Genomic DNA, 22,194 nt, shown 5'->3' on the forward strand with positions numbered 1-22,194 from the left:
GGTGAGGAAAATAAACTAATGTAATGAAGCCAAAGTGTACTTAAATGAAAATTTGTAGCCTTAAATCAGTGGTTCACAACTGAAGGGGGTTTTGACCCCCAGGGGACATTTGACAATGTCTGGAGACTTTTTTTTAAGATTGGCATCTGAGCTAACAACTGTTGCCAATCTTTTTTTTTTTCCTTCTCTTCTTTTTTTCCCCAAATCCCCCCAGTACATAGTTGTATATCTTAGTTGTGGGTCCTTCTGGTTGTGGCATGTGGGACGCCGCCTCAATGTGGCCTGAAGAGCGGTGCCATGTCCTCACCCAGGATCCAAACCGACAAAACCCTGCACCACCAAAGCGGAGCTCGCGAACTTAACCACTCGGCCACAGGGCTGCCTCTTGGAGACTTTTTAATTATTCTTATCATTATTATCACAATTCGGGGAGCTACTGGCATCTGGTGGGCAGAGGCCAGGGATGCTGCTAAATATTTTTCAATACACAGGACAGCCGCCAACAGCAAAGAATTATCTGGTTCAAAATGTCAATAGTGCTGCCATTGGAAAAGCCTACCTTAGATGCTTATGTTATCAAAGAAAGGAAGCTGAAAATTGAGTTGAAGATTCACAACATTAAAAGTTGAGTAAATAAATAAAGCCAACAAGAGTAGACAGAAGGAAATACTGAATATATGACCAGAAATTAATGAGAGAGAAAATTAACATAAAACCCAAAGAATCAACAAAGCCAGGAGTTGGTTATTTGAAGAGACTAATAAAATTCACAAATTCACATAAGACAAACTAAGAAAAAAAGACACAACCATTATTAGGAATAAACAAGTAACATAACTATAGTTGCTGCAGAAATTAAAAAGATGAGACTTTCATGAATAACTTTATGGCAAAAATTTAAGAGAACTTGGATAAAATGGACAAATTCTTAGAAAAATACACCTTACCAAAACTGACTCCAAAAAAAGAAATCCAAATGGTCTCATAATCATTGAAGAAATTGAATAGTTTCAAATCTTTCTATAATAAAACACTAAGTCCTGATAAAGGCAAGTTCTTCCAAGCATTCAAAGAACAAATAATTCCAAACTTATACAATCTCTTTAGAAAAAAATAAAAGAGAAAATATTACCCAACACATTTTGTGAAACTAAGTTAATCTTCATACCAAAACCCATTAAGCCAGGTCAGAGACATAAATATTTCAGGCCATTCTTTCTCATTAATTCAAAAATATAAATGTAAAATATCCACCAAGATATTAGCAAGCTAAATTCAACAAAGGATAAAAAGAATATCATTACCAAGTTGGATTTATTCCTGGAATGTAGGATTGTTTCAACATTAGAAAATCTAATAATTTAATATACCACATTACCACATTAAAGAAGAAAAACCATATGATTATCTCAATAGATTAAAGAAAAAACATTCAATAAAACTAAACAACTATTCATGGGAAAATTCCTTAACCTGATCAAGGATAACTTGAGAAAATGATAAAATGTTAAAATCACTACCTTTAAAGTCAGAAACAAGACAAAGTTGCATTTCAACAGTTTACTGAAGATCCTAGCTGATGCGAGAGGATACAAAAATGCATGAAAGGGACTAGATTTAGAAAGGAAGAAATAAAACTGTCACATTATGATTATCTACATAGAAAACTCAAAATAATCAACAAGCAAATTATTAGAATTAGCAAAAGAATTCAGTGAGGATGATGGATGGATATGTTATAAAAGCCAATTGTATTTCTATATAGCAGTGACAAACAGAACATAGAATGTAATAAAAAATGTGCTTAGTAATAAATCTAACAAAACACTGCAAAATCTTTATGTATAAAATAACTTTATTAAAAGTCACTAAAGAAGACCTAAATAAATGGTGAGACATACTATGTTCTTTGATTTAAAAGACTCAATTTGGTAAAGACATCATTTCTCCCCAAAATGGTCTATAGCTTCAATGCAGTTTCAGTTAAGATCCCAACAGATTGCTCCTAAAACTTATATGGAAGAGCAGAGGAATGAGACTAGCCAAGCCCTTCCAAACTACGAGGTCTTTCTATGCCGGATATTGCCTTACTATAAAAATATAATAATCGTAAGAGTATGGTATTGGTGCACAGATAGACTAAAGGAACCGAATAGAGTCCAGAAACAGACCCATACATGTATGGGAACATAACAGAGTTAAAACTGTAAAACAAAGGAGAAGGGATGGCCTATTCAGTAAAGAATCCAGGAACAATCTGTTAGCTATAGAGAAAAAAGCAAAACTGGATCCCTAAACTCACAATATGCAAAAAAAAAAAAAATTCCATATGGGTTAAAAATGCAAGTGTGAAAGTCAATTTTTTAAATTTGAAGAAAATGTAGGATAATGTCTTAATGATCTCTAAATAAGAAAGAACTCCTTAAATAAAATACAACAAGCACAAAACCATGATGAAACTATTCATAATTTCTGCATTAAATCTGATAGCTTTTATTTGTGAGAAGAATTAAAAAACAGGCCACAAATTGACAGGAGTTTTTAGCATATGTATTACCTTCAAATTATTAGTGTACTTAATATATAAAGTATGCCTTAGAAGGAAAACACATAGTTCAATTTAAAAACAGGAGAAAATACGCAGTTATTTCACAGAAGATGAAATATGAATGGCCAATAAAGATATAAAAAGATGCTCTACCTCATTAGTAATGTTGAAAGTGGAAATTAAAACCAGCTAGACACCATTGTGTACCCACCACATTGGATAAAATTAAATATGACCGTACCAAGTGTTGTTGAGGACGTGGAAGACTGCATTGCTAACAGGAGTGTAAATTGATGCAATCACTTTGGAAGGCAGTTTGTCATTCGCTGGTAGTCGATCATGAACATTCCCAAGGTCATGCCCAGCCTTCTAGCCTGTCTGATTTTGTGTCATCTCTCCCCAGTTCTGCTTCTCCCCTCAGTACCCAATTGGTCAGTGCATTCCACCAGTTTTTCCTCGGAAGTGTTTGCCAGAGTGGTCCTTCCTTTCAGCTCTCCTCACCATCTTCTTACTCAAGCTTACCTCCCTCCGGATTCCTACGGCACTGTTAGGTGGCTTGCTTCTCTCTGGTTTCCCCTAGTCTACACCAGAGATTACTTTTCTTCAGGCTACCGCCTTCGTCATCTCCTGTCCTTCCCTCTAACGTCTATTGCTTTTCAAGGCCAAACTTTCCGTCTGTGCTCCTCCCTATCCGTAATCTCCCCTCATTCTTACTATGTCCAGCTCTCTATGACTTTGCCCTCAGTATGAGTGCTCTACATCTAAGAAAGCCCTTTTCTTAATCCTCTTGTATTAATCACCATCTCTGTGTGAGGAAATGTACAGAAACAATACACTAGTTGCCCCATATACCCCCCAACCCAATTTAAGCTGGCTTTTGGCCCCCTCACTTAACTGAAACTGCCTCTCTGGAAGATCAGTAATGATTTCCTTACCCAGCTGAGGTCCTTTCTTACCCCACATGTTCCTTAATACCCATTCTCTTTTTATGGTGAAATTACATCATATATGTAAAGGTGTATATAATGTACATACACAGTTTAAGAATAATAATGAAATGAATGCCCATGTTTCCTGACCTCCATTATAAATAATGACATTGTTAGTAAGTTTGAAGCCCCTTGTGAAAGAGAACAGTGGAGGTCAACCTCCAGCAGACCTGCTCGTCCTCCGTGTTGATGCCCCGGAAGCCTCCCCAGCCCTCCACCACCCAGGCCTCCGATAGCCCGTCCATCCGGAATCTGTGCTCCTGCTGTGATGGGCCAGCTAATCTACTGACCAGGGATCAGATTAGCCTCCGGGACTAATGGGAGAGCTGTCAGCCGTCTCTGAAGTCTGAACTTCCAAACACAAGTTCCTGCCTTTGTAGTTGGCCTGCAAGTGACTCAAGGGCAAATAGAGGGAGACCTTTCATTCTCTTCGTATTTAACTTAAAAGTGATCACCATGTTAGGGATCATTTAGTCTGCTTCTATTTGCAGTTCAGTTTAGTCCAGTTGCCTGAGAGACCATATCTGTTACTCTATAGAGAAATGAATTGGCCTGTTTTTCATTTCAATTTTGAGTGTTACAAAACTTTTTCTACTGCTTTTATGTTATTGTAGAAGAACTCCAGTTGCCTTATTACAGATTCGTTCTTTTTAGGGCATCTTCCCAACGTCTCTGACATCGGTGGAGGGCATCAGCCTTTTAGATATTCAGTGTGAGCTAAGCTGGCTTCTAAAGAAAGCGGTGAAAAGTACCAGTGCATGTCTGAACCTGAGTGAGGGTTGTGTCTGCTTCATTCACTCAGTGATATGATTCTTACAAAGAGTTCGTTGGATTTAGCTGTGTGTTCATATTAATTAAAATCCCCCCAAAGCCAGCTACATCTACTGAAGACCAGACATTAAAAGAAGTTGACTTTAAAAACCATCCTGTTTTGAAAATATTTCTGAAGAGCTTTGAAGCTGATTGTAAGGGAGATTTCCCAGCCTACCTGTTCGGCAGCCTTTCTAAGAGCACGTAGCAGTGGGGCCATCTTCTGGAGCTTTTATAGAAGTGGCCGTTTCTCACAGAAATCCCTCCTGAGAGCTTCAAGGTAGATTCTGGGCACCCTCCTCCACTACTCACCTCACAGCAAAACTCTTTGTGGGAAGACACTGCAGGGGCAAGGTCAACTGTGTCTTGCTTTTCGTTAGCTAGATACAATCAGGATGGGTCTCTCTTTTTCCAATGAAAGGTTCTAGACAATTCAGTCTATGTTCTTTATGTTGTGGATTCCAATTACTTTTAAAATGAAAGAGCCTACTTTATGAGTCACCACCATGGCCACAGCATGGCATCCAGTACCTGAGAAGCCCTCACCTGTGGATCCGATAGCTTGTCCAGTAAAGTTATTAAGAGCATGAGCTCTGGAGCCAGGTTAACTTAGCTCAGCCACTTGTTCTCTGAGCCTCACTTCTGTCCTCTGAAGACTGAGGACCATCAAAGTACCAACCTCGTCGGGCTGTTGTGAAGACCTAATTAGGCAGTTCTGGTAGAGAGTAAGTGATGAGTAAGTGTTGGCTGCAATTACTTAACTAGGGCCTGTCTTAGTCCATTTGGGCTGCTCTAACAGTATACCAAAGACTGAGAGGCTTATACACAATAAACATTTATTTCTTATGGTCACAGAGGCTGGGAAGTCCGAGATTGTGGTACAGACAGGTTTGGTGTCTGGTGAGGACCCACTTCCTCATTCACAGATGGCATCTTTTACTGTGTGCTCACATGGTGAAAGGGACAGGCTACCTTTCTGGGGTCACCTTTATGAGGGCACGAATTCTGATCATAAGGGCTCAGCCCTCATGACCTAATTACCTCTCAAAGGCCATACCTCCTAATACCATCATCTTATGGGTTAGGATCTCAACGCATGAAATTGGTGGGGACACAAGTATTCAGCTCATAGCAGGCCTCTTGTTTTATCACCATTCTTTGTGACATTCTTGCCACTGAATCACCAGTCAGTGATTCTCAGCCTTGAATGCACATTAGAATCATGTTGGGAGCTTTTAAATATCCTGGCTCCAAGGAAATCAGAATCTCCATGGTTGGGACTCAGGAATCAGTTGTTCTTAAAGTCCCATAGGTGATTCCAATGGACAGCTGCAGTGAGAACCACTGTTCTAGAAGCTCCAATTGTAACTCCTTTTGAGGACCTTTAAAAATATGATTTTTCACCACCTAGGGTCTGAGTAACTTGAGTTCCAGCTACTCAGTTATGTCCCACCAACTTCCACCTTAGCACAGGTGGCCAGTCGGAAGCATTCTGGGACATAACGCAGTCAGAGGGCTGGAGCAGACAGCTCTCCATCGTGGGCATATATCTGCAGCTCACTCCCCTTCTCATGCGGCAGAGCTAGAACGTGCTTGCAGGGAAGGCGCCGAGCCAGCCCCATCTGCTCCCGTCTGTCGTTTGCTTCCCAATGTGGGAGGATCAGCAAGTGTAAGACCACAAAGCCAGGCAATAAATGGAAACGTGGCTGGGACTTGGTGTTTGTGCCCAGAGAGGCTCGGGAATTTGCCCACTTTTAACGTGATTTAAAGTGATGATTATATTCTGCTCCCTTTAGAAGCGGGAATCGGGGCCTATCTAATCTGGAGCAGGTTTGTGATGTGTAGAGTCAGAGGAAGGAAGGGAGGGAGGGAAAGAGGGAGGGAGAGAGCGGTTCAAGAAAATGAAAGAAGCAAAAGTTAGCTGAGAGGAAGACTGGGAATGTAAAAAACCACCTGGTAAGATCTAACAAGTAAAGAGGAGTGGTTTGCTTAACACGGCACACAGATTATAAATTAAAAGTAATGGAAATATGAGATGTGACTGTGGGAGAAACTGTCTCAACAGTGAAATCAGTTATGCTGAATAGCACGCATTCATATCCTTGGATTATTGAAAACTCGGACTGGCCCTCTGAACTATGCTAGGAGCCTTGATAGGACACCAGTGGTGCGGTAGGTCATTTTCCCATTTTGATAGCAAAACCGGGGTAGGGGTAGGAGGCTTGAACACGAAGGGTCTTGTAAGCCTCACTAAGGAGTCGGCTTTATCCTCAGGAAAATGGAGAGCCTTCTAAAAGGTTTTAAGTGGGGAAGTGAAGTGGTCAGAAAGTTCACTTGGGTTGCAGAAGGGAGCGTGGATTAGAAGGTAGTAGCAGCCTCAGAAGGAGGTGAAAATGGAGATAAAGGTGGAGTTGGGGTGGGAAGTTCCAGTACATATTAGGAGATGGAAGGGCAGGATCACGGCCCTGGGCTGAGGATCCCATCCTGATAGACCACAACCCAAGACTCTTTCTACTGCTGCCTCTTCGGCCTGTCCATTATGAGCAAGGCTGAGCAGCTGGCTAGACAGAAGAGATGGAAATAAGAGAATAGTGGAGGAGACAGTAGGGGCCACCACAGTCAGCACCCCTTGGTCACCTATGTTCCCCCTACTATTTGCTATTTGTGCTTGGCAACCTCCTCCGCCCAATGCCAGGAGGAAGAAGCATGTGAGAACAGTAAAAAGTAAAGAGGCCCGGGGAGGATCAGCACCTCTCCAGTCCCCGTGGCTGCTCTCCCCCGTTCTTGTCGTGCCTGCCCCCACCGCTGGTCATCACTGCCTCCCAACTCATTGCTTCTACAGTCTTCATCATCATCATCATTGTCATCATCATTGTCCTCCTCATTATCGTCTGCTTCCATCTGGCACCAACCACACACCCTCCTCCTGCCACAAACTCCTCACTTATCCCTGGAGTGTCCAAGTTCTCTCGTTCCATTTCCCTTTACGGATACTTTTCCCTCTGGCTATACGTCATTTCCACTCTTCACCAAGAAAGTACCACTCTTCCTTCCAGATGCGGTTAGACTATCTCCTTCTCTATGAGGATTTCCTCACACATCCAGGGCAAGTTGGTCTCTCCCTCACTTGAATTCCAAAAATGAAGGTAATCCCCACCAACCCCAGCACAAGAACAGCTCACGTGCATTGAACGTTTACTATGACCCAGGCACCCTGCTGAGTTCGCTACATGAACTAAGCCTCACAGCAGTCGGATGAGGAGGGTTCTCTCACCGACACACTTCCCAGTCACACAGTGCATGAATGGGGAAGCCGGAATTCAAACCCATGCCGTCTGACCTCACAGCCTTGCTCTGAAGCACTGTGCTCTCTGCACATCTTGCTGTTGGAGCATTTGTACCCTGAATTATACCCAGTCCTATGTCTCTGACTCTGACCTTCTGGCCTCTGAGTCCCTTTAAGCAAGAACTGGCTTTCTCTTCTTGGGAACCATACAGTGCTCCAGCGGGTTCCCTAGGACAGAGCCTGAGATGGTTGTTCTCAGGCAGGTGATTTATTGAGGGAGGGCTCTCAGGAGAAACCATAAGAGGGTAAGAGAAACAAGATAGAGCAGAGGCAAGATGTGATTTCAGAAGAAGTCTAGCCTCTGCCTGACCCAGTGGGGTACTCTGGAGTGTGAGTTGCGTGCGAGTTTGTCCCATTCAGAGACAAGGAGGCTGGGCTCTTACAGCCCTCACCCTCACCAAACAGTCCTTGCCTGCAGTTTGCACCCTAATGGGATGGAGGACATAACCTCCCAGACAGCTCCCACCGAGCCAGGGCAATCTCCAGAGAGGTACAGCCAACACTCACAACACCCAGAGGATGGGTACACTGTCCTAGGGAAGGGGATCTCGATGGTGCACCAACAGCATCCTGCAGGACCTTTCTATCCAGCCAGTGGCTATTTTCACCCTCTGTAGTAGACACTCCCAGAATCCAGGTCCAATCAATCGATGAATAAGTCACGTGTCTACTACTACAAGGCTTGTCCCTCCTATTTTGAGACCTCCACTGCACTGCACAGACTTCAGCAGGTGTCCAACATACACCATGCCATCTCCAGATACCATCTCAACTACAACACAGAATATTAACTGAAACACAAGCATGTTTTCTGGGTTTCTATTTTGGTGCAACACTGCTTCCAGTGCAGGGAGAGCAGAAAATAGGGGTGGTGGACTTTTCTAATTTGCAGCACAAAAGATTGTATGGACCCTAACCTACCCAAGAATTGAATATAAACTATGAAGAGGGAGACTGCTGAGCCCAAACCAGCATGGCTGATCGACAGTGTGTCTGACGCTCCTGCAGCTCTGTCACGGCTAAAGGGAGGCCTTCTTTCTTGGCTCCTCCAGTGAGTCTGATGTGGGGAGCTCTGAAATTGGAGCAATATTGATTTTCCTCGCTTGCTACGCAGTCTTTTTTAAAAATAACTGAGTCTAATCCTGTCGGGGTCAGCATAACAGGAAAGCAATCATCTGTTCCTGAGGGTAAAATGAAATCTGATCCAAAAAACTCTACCAACATTCTATTTCAATTTTTTGCAGCAGGTTTTCAATTTTAATGACAACTTATGGCGTTCACGAGGATAAAGGTTGCGCTGTCTCCCGTGGCTCAGTCTGTTAGCAGTTGGGCTGCTTTACTGGTCTGTCTCCTTTGTTTGTTTCCAAAGAGACCTCTCACTTTCCAGTTGTCCAGGTATCATTGTCAACGGAGGTGTTGTTTTCCTCAGGTCTACAGACACTCCACAGCTTTGTATTTTCCTTTACAGATATTCCCATCTGCCTTTTATCTTTTTTTCCATTCAGCACAACATCCCAAGGGGGTGCAAATGTTAGATGAAAGAGTGCTATTATGTGGGACAGTGGTCTGGCAGTCTCCCCAGGCGTCTCTGCTGACCTGGGGTGATTTAATAAGTGCTCCAGATCATCCTCTGCTGATTTCCACTGTCCCTAGCTGGTCAGGCTGAGTGATAGCCCCATATTCATCACCAGCTCCAGTCTTTGGCCATGGTGTTACCCTTCCTACACATGACGGGTCCTAAATCTGGCTGTACGATAGAATCACCTGGGAAGATTGTTAAACATCTGACTCCTGGGCCCTACCTGATGCCTGCTGAATCAGAATTTACCCGAGGATGAGGTTCAGGAATCTTTATTTTAATGAGCTTCCCAGCACCCAGCCCAACATGAGGCCTCTGCCCAGAATGGTGTGGTTTCTACCTAAGGGAGTGTCAACTAGCGACGTCTGGTCTGGAATAAGCCAAATGGAAGCTTGTGGAACAAGATGAAAAGAGCTTTTGTGTCCTTCTCCAAGGCCACCCCAGGTGGGGATGGGTGGAAGTGGAGGAGCAGAATAGTCAAATTACCCTGCATGCTGCTTACCTGTTCTCGTTCAACATCCATCCATGCACCTAGCCATTCAATCAGACATATGTGGAGCTCATGCTCTCTATATAAGACCTGGGCAATGGGGGCTGTAAAGCAGGCACTCCTTGGAGCTCACAGTGTTTTCCCAAGGGAAAACTGCACTGATCTGTCTTCTTAAAAGAGCAAACAAGGCTCAGCTCAGAGCCTTCACCAAGCAAGAAAGTAATAGCATTGATTTTTTTCCATCGTATTGATTTTTCTAAATATGGTAGATAAAACTGGTTTGTAATTTATAGTAATGATATAAATTTTTCCTTTAAAATAAGCCTATTAGTGACCACCACAATGTGCTATCACTGCATGCTCATTTGAATGGTTAAAATGAAAAAGACTGAATACCAAGTGTGGGTGAGGATGTGGACCAATCAGAGCTCTCATACACTGTGGGTGGTAGTGTAAAGCGGTGTAAAACCACTCTGGAACACTATTTGGCAGTTTCCTATGACGTTAAACATACATATACAATACAATCCAGCAGTTCCCTTCCTAGAAATTTACGCAAGAGCAATGAAAACAGACGTCTACACAAAGACTTGAACACAAATGTTCTTAGCAACTTTGTTCATAGTATTAAAAGCTGGAAACAGCCAAGGTGTCCATCAACAAGAATATGAAGACACTAGTCATCCATACTATGGAATACTGCTCAACGATAAAAAAAAGAACAGACCACTGCTCCTTGCAATAACAGAGATGAATCTAAAAAACATTATGCTGAGTGGAAAAAGTCAGACACAAAAGAGTCCATATTTATGATTCCTTTTATATGAAACTGTAGGCATATCTAATCTATGGTAACATACTTATATATCAGATGACTCTTTGTCTGGAGCCAGGGTGGGGATTGACTGAGTAGGGGCATGAGGGAACTTTCTAGGATGATAGAAATGTTCTGTGTATTAATATGGCAGTGACTACACAGTTGTATGTATTTATATATATATTATATATATATTTGTAAAAATTCATCAAACTCTATGCTTAAAATAAGTATATTGTGTATGTAAATTATACCTCAATAAAATTGATTTATTAGGTGATACTCCATATGGCAGAAATCATGACGTTGGTGGAGGAATGCCCAAAGTTTAGGAAATGCACTCAGGGACATGGTAGAGAGTGGACAGTATCCTAAAAGAGGTGCAGATGAAATGCTGTGAAACTTCAGAGGAGGAAAATCTTCTCCCACTGGGAAGATGGGACAGTGGTGGGAGCTTCGTATAATAAATGACACTTCTGCTGAGCCTCTGAGAAAAATTAGAGCGCATATGGGGGTAGAATGAATCTATGTGAAATTGGGTTGAAGTTAATATGAAGGGCTTGAGATGGGGGAGGGGAAGAGACCATAAAAAGCCACGTGCACCCTGAGGGGATCAGGAAGGATGGGGGTGACCCCACCACTTTAGCGTTTGTGACCAAAGGCCTTTCTAGTCAGTGAAACCTGGACATGTGGACTTCAGCACTAGCTGATGCAGTCACCCATTTCCCCCTCGGTCGTCTGCTTAGAGAACTCGAGAGGCAGCAAAGCCCACTGGTAAGGCCAGGACCAGGGGGACAGAGTGGAGGCACAGAGGGCAGACACAGTAGGAGGCAGGGCCGTGCAGAGGCTGAGCCGGCACATCCAGGACCCTGAGAGCGAGGGCCTTGCATGCCTCACCCTGGTCCTGGCCCTGTTCTATGGTTATCTGGGAGCAGGTAACCAGGGACCTGGTAACTCATTCATCCGTAACCAGGCCTGAGTGCCTGCTCCAGGCCAGGCATTGCAGTAGATGCCATATTAGATACAGGTCCTTGGTGAGCTCACAGTCTAGCAGGGAAGGGAAAAACAAGTGTGAGAGGGAAGCCCAGGGGCTGTGGGTACTCAGAGGAGAGTCTCTGGGCCCAGACTGGAAGGGGGTGGTCAGGAAACTTTTTAGGAGAAAGCAAAACCTCAGCTAAGGTTTGAATAAGCTAAGCCCAAGGGATGGTGGAGGGCAGTCCCTTCTAGATCTGCCTGGCCTAGGATTTGGAGCTTGGCCTTAGAAACTGAGAACCCACTGGACATTGATTTGCAAAAGCTGATGTGTGCCTGTGTCCCCTCTTCCATGCCTTTGTAGCTTTGTGACGTGGCCGAAGAAGCCCTACAGTGCCCCCCTGTCCCAGGGGGAGTCCATCCCAGTAACTTCAGCATCTGCCAGCTCACCAGGAGTCCCAGCCATAGAGTCCCCTGAGACTCATCTAGGTGGTTTTGTTAAGTAAGTGCAAATGCAAAGCCAGAATGGATTCTTTTAAATAGCATTCTTTTCTCTACACTGACTTACATTCTCAAACTCACCCCTCATTTATTCATCTAGCCACTCACCAGTCAGCAGTTTAACAAGTGCCTTCTCTGTGTTAGGCCCTGGACTAGGCATCTGGGATAGGAAGTTGAAAGTCACCTCTGCTCTCAGGAGGTCCCAACCTCCTGAGTCCAGGGGGACTGAGCCCTTCCTATAAGGTTGTCCTTTCCATCTGTCCCAGGTGTGCAGCAAGGGTCAGGTCAAGGGTAGCAAGCAGAAAAGGAGATGACAATTGGCCAAACATTATATCCTCACAATAAAATGCTCCAATAAATGATGAAACTTAACATTGAGCCCTGGGGACACATCCAAATTGTCTGAAGAATTTCTAGAGCTTCCCAGAACATTTTGCAGGTTGGACATGGATTTGATAAGCTAGAAAAGAAGAATTGGAGCCTACGGAAAACTGATCAATTTGAGACCCTAGACTGCACGTTTGGGGGCAGGGAGTAACCGCACGGACCAGCTGACCTCTTGAGGAAGGCGTCCCTTGAACAGGAACGCAAGTTATTCTTTGGGGCAAAGCAGGATAGGAGAGGAGGACAGGGCTAGTGCACAGCTGAAGACTGTGTGTGATGACTGCCAAATGAATGATTCTCCACATTTCGTTGAACTCCCCAGGACTATCCTTGAGGATGAAGACGGGTCCGAAGAAAGAGAACACAAAAAGCCACAAGTGCCCACCATTGTCATCTCAGATGTACGGTTTCCTTTCCCTGGCCGGGTTGGCAAGTCAAGGGTCCTCCCCATAAAATAAGGACAGAGCCAGGAGCGGAGTGGCAAGTGCAACGCGGGGGTCTGGCTGCGATGAGGCTGCAAACCTTTATGCATGTCGCTTCCCAACCAAACACCCGCAGAACCAACACCTCTGCGAGAGCCCAGACACCTCAGCACAGGGACTTTATAATGGAAAAGTCAGTTACCAGTACGTCTAGACCTTGGTGATCTTGTGCTCTTCCCAGCCCCTAGAGAGAGGCTGCAAAAGGAGAACTATTTTCTTCAATAATTCCATAGTAAAGAAAAGAGGTGATCAAGAGAGTTTATAAATTCATACCCTTAAGTTCTCCTTCTAGAACGATGTCCTAAGGAAATCATTGGAGATACAGATTTATGTACAAAGATGTTTGTTACAACACTTTAGAAATAGCAAAAAATTGGACAAATAAATTACCATATGTCCATGATGATACACGATCTTTTAAAATAGGGTTTGTCTCAGTAGTGGCAGAATGGAGGTAAGCTGGCATTTTCTTCCTTTGCAGGCAGGGGTATGAATTCGCATAGCCTCCATGACATACAATTTGGCAAGTGTTTCAAAATTTAAAATGCACAGTTCCTCCGCCAGGATATTATTCTCCAGAAACACATTTACATTTACATAAAGACATGTAACTAACCCTGTACACTGCAGCTTTGTTGGTAAAAGCAAGAAAAATTGGAAACAACTCCACCAACAGGAGACTGATCAGATTAAATTATATCTGCACAAGGCAATACTATCAAATCTTTTTTAGAAAATGAGAAAGTTCTCTGTATACTGATTTGGAGCAATGTCTGATATATTAAGTAAAAAATACTATATGTTCTATTTTTTGAAGTATTTTAAATGATGCTTGTGAAGAATAGTTAGTCACATGGAAAGATGGCACTCACGTTATAATGCCAACTGAAAAATCAGAATACAAATATGTATATACATATACACACACGTTATTCACACACATACATATACATATGTCCAAAGTGCAACCTAATGATCGATTTGTATTTTTCTCCTTAAGGCTTTATTTATTTTCCAAATCTTTTAGAATAGTACGTGTGTATATATAAAACATTTGTCTTTTAAATGTTAATTCCTTTTTTTATTTTCAAAGATGTTTGTCATAGAAAACTCAAGGATACAGAAAAACGAAAGCAAAAATGCTCAAAATCCTACCATTCATAGAAAAATGCCACTGGAATTTTAGCAATCTCTCAGATATCTCTTTTTGCATGTACCAATCTCTGAAGCTCATAGCTTCAGGTGTGATGCATAGGCATATATCATTTTACAGAAATGGAACTGCTTTTTCACTAAATAATAGGTTGTGTACATCAGTCCCAGCCCCTAAATACGCCTTCATCCTCCATGGATAGAGAGAGGTACCACACACACTTCATTGAAAGTGATGCCCTAATGATAGGCATTCGGTGCGCTTCCAAAGTTCTGCTCCTATAAATAACACTGCAGGAAACATCCATGTACATACATTTGGGGCACTTGTCCAATTATCTCCATAGAAAAAAATGTACTATTTTTAAAATATTAACAAGATACTTCATTTTTCTGTCAGTGATGGGGAGGAGCACGTTAATGACCCATTATGAATCCTTGCTAGCTTTTCCTCACACCTCTAATTTCTAGGGATTAAAAATGAACTCTGCTGAAACAGAAAGAACAGAACAAAACCAGAGCCAGGTGGAGTTTCAGGAATTGCTATGGATCTTTGAACAGGATGAGATACTTTCCATTGGGGTAGAAGAAGTAAGTAACAACCCCAAGGGCCCTAAAGTCATCTGATACTCACTCTTCTTACTGAGCACCTGCCCCGAGTTAGAAATCTAAATCTTGCCAGAACACTATTACCGCCATTGCCGTCATCTATTTTCAGGGTGCTGGGCTAGTCACCTTTCATGGAGCCAAACAAGTTAAAGTCAGGAATTAGTCTGTGAATTGATGTAATTTTAACTCACCCTTTGCAGGTCCTTCATCCCGATAGTGCTCTAACATGGAATGACTTTCTCTGCAGGTGTTCGATGTTTTGCCCCTCTATGGAGTGCTGCAGCCACACAGTAGCCACCAGATATCTTTCACCTTCTATGGACACTGTGACATCATTGCACAGGCCAAAGCTCTGTGTCAAGTGGAAGGAGGGCCCATCTACGAGATAATACTACGGGGAGAGGCATCCCTGGTCAACTATTCCTTTGACACCAAGGATATTAACTATGGATTACAGGTATTGCCAGCCATCTGGCAGAGATTTTCTGGCTTTGCCTTAAACACAGGTCATGGTCCTTGGGCTCTAATCTCTCCTGGAACCTCAACCATTACAGTCTCTCCATCACACCTGTTCTTGATCCCTAATCTACCCCCCCCAACCCTGATCATATTCCCACTACCAACTGTTTGCCAGACATTTTCACTTGCTCTTCTCACTGTCTCCTGAAATTCAGCATGCTAGATGCAAAAATTCACATCTTCCCAGTCAATCCAGAATCCCATTCCAACCTCTCCGTTTCTTTCAATGGCATTACTATCTTCTCAGTCCCTTGAGTTTATGATCTCCAAGGCGTTTTCCACTGCACTCTCTCCTTCGTCTCCCAGCACCCTTGTAGCATCCAGGATTTGCTGATTCATCCAGCAGGATCCCTCTGGGTCAGTGTTCCCTTCCCTTCACCACTGTGATTACCACACTACAGGGTCTCATGGAGCCGTGCCTAACCTATTATGGCAGTTCTCAAACTGTACGGTGCATATGAATCATCTGGGAATCTTGTTCAGCTGCAGATTCTGATTCAGTACGTCTAAGATGGAGCCTGAGAATCTGAATTTCTAGCAAGTTCCCAGGTGATGCCAATGTTGCTAGTCCAGAGACCCACTCAAGTAAGGGATTACAAGCCATTCATAACTTCTACTGCTAACCCATCTAAACATCATCGCCAGATAGATTTTCCCAAAATTGCGTTTTCATCCTATCAATCCCTGACCAATTAACCCCAGAAACATTCAGGAACACAGTACTGAGAAAAGAACTTGGTTTTTTAGTCAGAAGAACTGGGATGTTATCCTGGTTTTACTTCCTACTGACTGCGACCCTAGCACATCACCTAACCTCTCCAAGCCTCAGTTCCCTCAGCATCTATAAAATGGGAATGGGATAGCGATGCCTGTCTCACCAGGTGACTGTGGTTACTTAAGTACAGTGTCTGGTCAATACTGTGCCTGGGTCAGAGAAATCATTCATCATGAGTTCCTTTCTCTGTCACCCAGGCAGGTCAGAGCCAGTTTCCTCCACCTGGGTCGGGGTATCCTAAGCCCTTCTATTAACCGATGCTCCTTAAACAGTAAACTTCATTTCTCATAATTCCCCATAATAGCCCATTCATTCGTTTGTGGCCGAGCTGGTTCACCCACTGGCCCTAATGCACCACAACCCTTCCTGCCTCCATACTTCCTCTTATAGTATCCCTCTCGTCCTCCACTTTGCCAACCGCAAACCTATACATACTGTAAGACCCAGCTCAGCTCCATCCCTCAGTTATCTTTCTCTTACTTTTCCTTCTCTTGGCACTTAAGTGTAGTCTTTGCCTTAATAGAATGCACTTTCTCCTTCTTGCTTTGGAATAGTTGTCAGTTAATTCTATGTCTATACATCCTCTCTTCCCAAGTAGATTTTGTGTTATGTACTCAGAGACCATATCTCCTACCAAATTGTAATGAGGATTGAACCCCCATTATTTGGCTACTGCATTGTGTGTATGCGTGTGTGTTTGTAGGTTAAGGATTGTGCCTAAAATCAAATTCACCGAACACCTGTTGAGACCTTGTCCATTGTGTCGGACAAATAGAACTCTCTTTCATTCTTTTTCTCCACAGTCCTCTGTGCAGTTGGTTCTGCCTCAGCTCCGAGTGTATTCTTTGAAGCAGCAGTCCTTGCCCTAGCTTGTCCTGAGACCCCTGAAGTGGCCTCAGTTTGTGGTTATTGGGCCTGCTGAACCACCTGCTGATTTATGTTAGCAAAATCCCAGGAAAAAAGAACATATCCAGCCTATTACTCCCATATCCCTCCATATAAATAGAAAAATTCATTCCAGAACATTCCGAACTCTAATCTTATCCCCCACGCCCCAAAAAGGCAAATCTTCTTAGTGTAGAAAGCTTACTTTAAGATCCTCTAACCTGGGTTCCTTTTAGTGAAGAAGCTGAGGTCTAGGGAGCTTGGATGCTCACCCCATGGCCATGCTACACTAAATTAGTTGTTAGAAGAACTAAGGCCAGAGCCAGGTGTCCAGGGTCCAGCGCTCTTCCTGCCAGAGTAGGCATCTTTTTTTCTGATGCTGAAATGTGGATTGGCCAGTGTCTACATCACAAAAAATAAAATCTGTGTCACGAGGCATGTTTGTCTACCCACCTTTGTGAGGATGATGGCAGCATCCCACACGATGAATGACAGAGGAGTCACTGTTCTTCTTCTCCTCTCAAGCTGTTTGACCATGTCACAGAGAAGGAAATCAAGCTGAAGAACACTGGGAAGGTTGGCTTTGAGTTCAAGGTTCTGACCAGCCACAAGTCTTCAGCAGACAACCTTCTTCCTGGAGTGCCACTAATCCTGCCCCTCTCAGTAAGTAGCCTTCCCACCTGTGACAGCCACAGGACGGTGGTGGGTGGGGCCCAAATTCACACCGACAAGCTACACCCCATCGGTATGTGAGATTACACTAAACATTCACTGCCAGGATTATGTGTGACTTTTTAATTTTTTTAATTAAAACTTAAGAGCTCTCAGAAGCAAGAAAAATAAATCCAGGCTACTCCACTCATTTATTACACAAATATTTATTGAGTCTTGCATCAGCTGGGCACTATTCAGGCACCAAGGCTTCAACAGTGAACAAGATAGATGCAACCCGGTGGATTTTTTTCATGATTATAAGAATAGTTTATTTCCACTTATGTCCTCACACTTACCTTGTAATTCCTTGAAGCCAAGAGCCCTCTCCACTGATGACAACAAATAAAAGCAATTTTTCATTAGCAGGTGAACCACATTGATTTTAGAAGCCAATGGAGGAGTTGGTTCCTTGTTCATATTATGTTGATCTATCAGTATTAAGGAACTTTTGTTGAATTTTCTTCGTCATGAAAATAATATATACTTGTTATAGAAATATTGAAAATGTTAAAAAAGATAAACAATGAAATTATAATTATTCATAATCTTACAATCCAAAGATGAGTGCTGTCATCTTAGATGACAAAATCTGTTCTTCCCCTAAATTATCACATATATTTGGGTCTGTTGCTGGTCTCCCTATTCTTCATTGATCTGTTTGGCTGTCCCTACATTAATACTCTACCATTTTAATTGCTATAGCTTTAAATAGCTAAGTCAAACTCTTTTTTTTTCTTCTTTTTCCAGTTTGTCTTAGCTTTTCTTTTGAATTTTTGTTTCTCTGACTTCCTAAATTGAATGTCTACTTTTCTTTCTTTCTTAACTAATAATGAAAAAAGGTAAGACTATGCATTTGCCTGAGTACATCTTTAGCCTCATCCCATAATTTTTAAGAAAATTATAGATTTAAAAAATGGAAGTCAACTTTGCATACTTTATATGATTTAATATCTACTATTTTAATTTTCATTATTTTCTAAGTTGTCTAGAATTATAGTTTTGTCAAGTATAATTTTAAAGCGTATGTTTCTTTTCTTTAAATTTCCAAATGACTAAGATTTTTGTTTAAACTTTTATTAATGTGGAATGAATGTTGAGGGGGTTTTTTTGTTTGTTCATGGCCAGATAGTATGACTTTCTCAATTCCTACTTTGTTAGCTTATTAATATATTTTAGTGGCCTAAAATTACTTTTAGTACTAATGAGTGTTTGAAAATAATGTTGTCTGGGCTACAGAATGCATATTGTGATGACTCTCTGTTGAGTTAACCTGAATAATTATATTATTCAAATCTTCTGTATCTTTTTCTGCTTAATTTTTCTAAGATTAAGAGTGGTATATAAAATGTCTTTGTCCATTTCTTCATCTATTATTTTCTACAAATATATAAAAATTTTTGTTTTATACATGTTCATCTCTGTGTTATTTGACACACAAGATTTCATGACTGGATATTTTATCTATTTTAATTGCTGCCTTCTTCCCTTTTAATGCTTTTTGCTTTGAATTCCACTTTGTTTGGTGTTAATATTGTGATTCCTGCTTTCTTTTTGCCTTACATCACTTGCCCATATTCTATTTCACTTTGTTTTAGGTTTATCTCTCATAAAACATAGTTGGATTTTATTTTTTAATCTTACCTAAAAGTCCTGGATTTCAATAGGGAGATTTTACACATTCATATCATTAGTATAACTGAAATCATTGGTATTTCTTTCATTGTGTTTTATTTTGTCCATTTTTAAAGTTTTCTTAATGTTTTCTTTCTATTCTATCATTTTAGCATAATTGCTATGTTTTCATTGCCCTTCTTTTTTTCTTTAGGTTTTTTTTAAAGTGTTTGAACTTACATTGCTGCTGTCAGTGTAAATTGATACAATACTTTGGACGGCAATTTGGCAATATCTATCAAAATTACCCTTTGACCCAGAAATTCCATTTCTAGGAATTTATCCTACATACATAGTCCTTCATTTGCAAAATGATATGTATGTAAGAATATTTCCTATATAATTTGTAACAGCAAAAGCAGAAGACCGGAAACAAACTAAATGTCTGTTAGGAGGGAACTAGTGTTTTAAAATGTGTTCAAACTGTCTGCTGGAATAATATGCAGCAGTTTAAAAAGATCAGGCAGCTCTAGGCGCACCAATATCAATATTGAGTTAATTCCAAGACAGATTTCTTAGTAAAAATCAAAGAAAAGGAAGATGAAAAACACTGTGCATTATATGCTATCATGTACATTTTTAAAAATATTTATTTTTTAAATAAATATATATTGTTGGATTCAGTTAGCCAATATTTTACTTACCATTTTTATATCTTTGTTAATAAGTGAAAACTGGCCCATAAATTTCTTTCTCCCTGCTGTCCTTGATCAGTTTGGACATCATAGGAAGAATTGGGAAGTTCTCTCTTTTCTATTCTCTGGAATAGCTTGTAAGTCATTCTCTGGGATGGTTTGTAAACTAAGATGACCATCTGTTTTTTGAAGAATTAACAGAACTTGCTTCTAATGCCGTATATTCCTTTTGAGGGATAATTTTTTCCCTTATTCAACTTCTCTATAGGATATAAATCACTCAGGGTTTTTTGAGTTTGGGTTGTTCATATTTTTCTAGAATAAGTGCTGGAGACAAAAGCTGAGACCCACCCCCTATTCCCAGGACACTGAGAGCAGGAAGAGCCGCTCTGTGGGAACAAGAGAACTTTGTGGATTGCTTAAGAGAGTGGGGAGGAGAAGAGAGAATGAAGGTGGGAGGTGCAGCCTGGAGACCACAAAACATGGCACACTCTGCAATTTGACCCCAGCTTGTGACCCCTACACACTCTTACACACATACACACACACACATGCATGCACACACCTTCCATAAGGTGTGCAAACTTCCATAAAGTGCTTCATGTGAAGTTTGGTGGCAAGACTCAGTTCTGTGCAGTGAAATGGGAGTATATAAGGACGTCAGAGAGTGGAGGCAGAAAGAGAGAATTAAGCAATGGCTTCTCCTAGAAATCGTGGCAATGATGTTTAACTGTCACGGGCAGTTTGGGGTTTGAGATGAGCTTATTAACTCTACCAAGGCCAGTAGACCTCCAGTGTGTGCGTGTATATGTGTATGTATATTTAAATAACATCTGGATTGATACACACCAATATGGTATCATTATTTATGTGTCAGTGGTAACCATTGGTGATCTTTATTAACTTTTTTCTTATCTTCACTCTCTAATTTGACTTCAAAGAATATGGATCACATGACATCAAAAACCTAATAAAATATGTTCAAAAATTATAAAGGGCCCATTCAAGACTGACTTTTGAAACACTTCTAAATAACTTGAACTTATGCTGGTATTATTTTTCCCAGTTCAGATTCCAGGCTGATTTATAACTAACTGTGATTCTTGCACTTTTTTTTTCTGATTACTGACCTAGAGGTTCTATTTTATTACCTTATTCATACTTTTTAAAAAATTTTAGTATATGATAGTTGACATTTACAAAAGAAATCTATTTAACATGTGTTTGATTTATAAAGCATAATAATAAAATGGCACCCATGCACCTACCACCCATCTTTAAATCCAGAATATTACTAAATCTACTTAAAGTCACTTGCTTGTTGGTATGTATGCAATCTGATATATCACAACCCACCTGGGCTCCTTTTCTATTCCATGGCGCTGCTTGCTATCCCCTAAACCAGTAACCACTAGTCTGAATTCTCTGTTTGTCGTTCCCTTTTTAACATACAGTGTTATTACCTATGAATGCATCCTTTAAAAAAGTTCTTTTAGTTTATTTAATTTATCAAAACTTTTAGGCACTTACAATGAGTGGGTATTTTTCTAGCACTGAGGATAGGATAGTAAACAAAACAGACAAATATCCTTGCCCTCGTGGAGATTTTGTCTTATGGGATTTTTCTTTATCTTGAGCTTTATGAAAATGACATCATTAAATACAATCTTGTGCAATTTGCTTTTTTCACCCAATATATGTTTTTCAAGACGTGTCTGTATTAGCTAGAGTTCTTTTTCATTACTGAGTAATATTCCTTTTGTAACTATATTGAAAGTAATTTTTCATTTTCTTGTCAAAGAACATTTGGGGTTTTTTCCCAAAATTTTCCTATTAGAAACACTCCTGCTACAAATATTCTTGTACACATCTCCTGGCCACAGATGGAAGAGTTTTCCTAGGGAATTTTCCTAGGAGTGAAATTTCCGGATCATGGGCTACGCTTATGTTCAACTTTATTAGTTTTTTTCACAGTGGTTTTTCCCATTGACATTCACCAGAATGTATATAAAAGTTTCTTTTGATGCGTATTCTCACCAAAATTTGGTAAATTTTGCCAGTCTTGTGATGTAAAAAAAATTTCATTATGATCTTAGTTTGCATTTCCCTGGTTACTTATGAGGATGAGCATCTTTAACTGCATTTATTGCTACTTGTGTTTCCTCTTTCAGGAAATGCCTGTTTACGTATGCTACCTGTTTTTCTATTGTTTGGTTGTCATTTTCTCATAGCTTCAGAGGAATGCATCTTGGGGAAGGAGTGTGAGTGGACAATAACCAGCACAATAGGCCTTTGAGATTTTCTAGTCCGTCAAAC

General features: G+C 41.1%; 1 protein-coding gene across 6 annotated transcripts in view; it reads left to right on the forward strand.

Annotated features, from left to right (window-relative positions):
- The window catches only part of HYDIN (HYDIN axonemal central pair apparatus protein), a 335,558-nt gene that overhangs the window by 193,869 nt on the left and 119,495 nt on the right, over positions 1–22,194 (forward strand). For 5 of the 6 annotated variants that reach the window (XR_011537986.1, XM_070612302.1, XM_070612303.1 and 2 more), the window contains exons 24-28: positions 11,916–12,053; positions 12,759–12,837; positions 14,542–14,661; positions 14,927–15,136; positions 17,384–17,521. Coding sequence is in view for 5 of the 6 variants with exons in the window: in XM_070612302.1 (XP_070468403.1) it covers positions 11,916–12,053; positions 12,759–12,837; positions 14,542–14,661; positions 14,927–15,136; positions 17,384–17,521 (685 nt within the window). In the remaining variant the exon portion in view is untranslated. The remainder of the gene's footprint in view (positions 1–11,915; positions 12,054–12,758; positions 12,838–14,541; positions 14,662–14,926; positions 15,137–17,383; positions 17,522–22,194) is intronic. The other variant, XM_070612304.1, reaches the window with a different exon arrangement.

The sequence above is a fragment of the Equus przewalskii genome, chromosome 3, assembly GCF_037783145.1.
Source record: "Equus przewalskii isolate Varuska chromosome 3, EquPr2, whole genome shotgun sequence".
Taxonomy (NCBI): domain Eukaryota; kingdom Metazoa; phylum Chordata; class Mammalia; order Perissodactyla; family Equidae; genus Equus; species Equus przewalskii.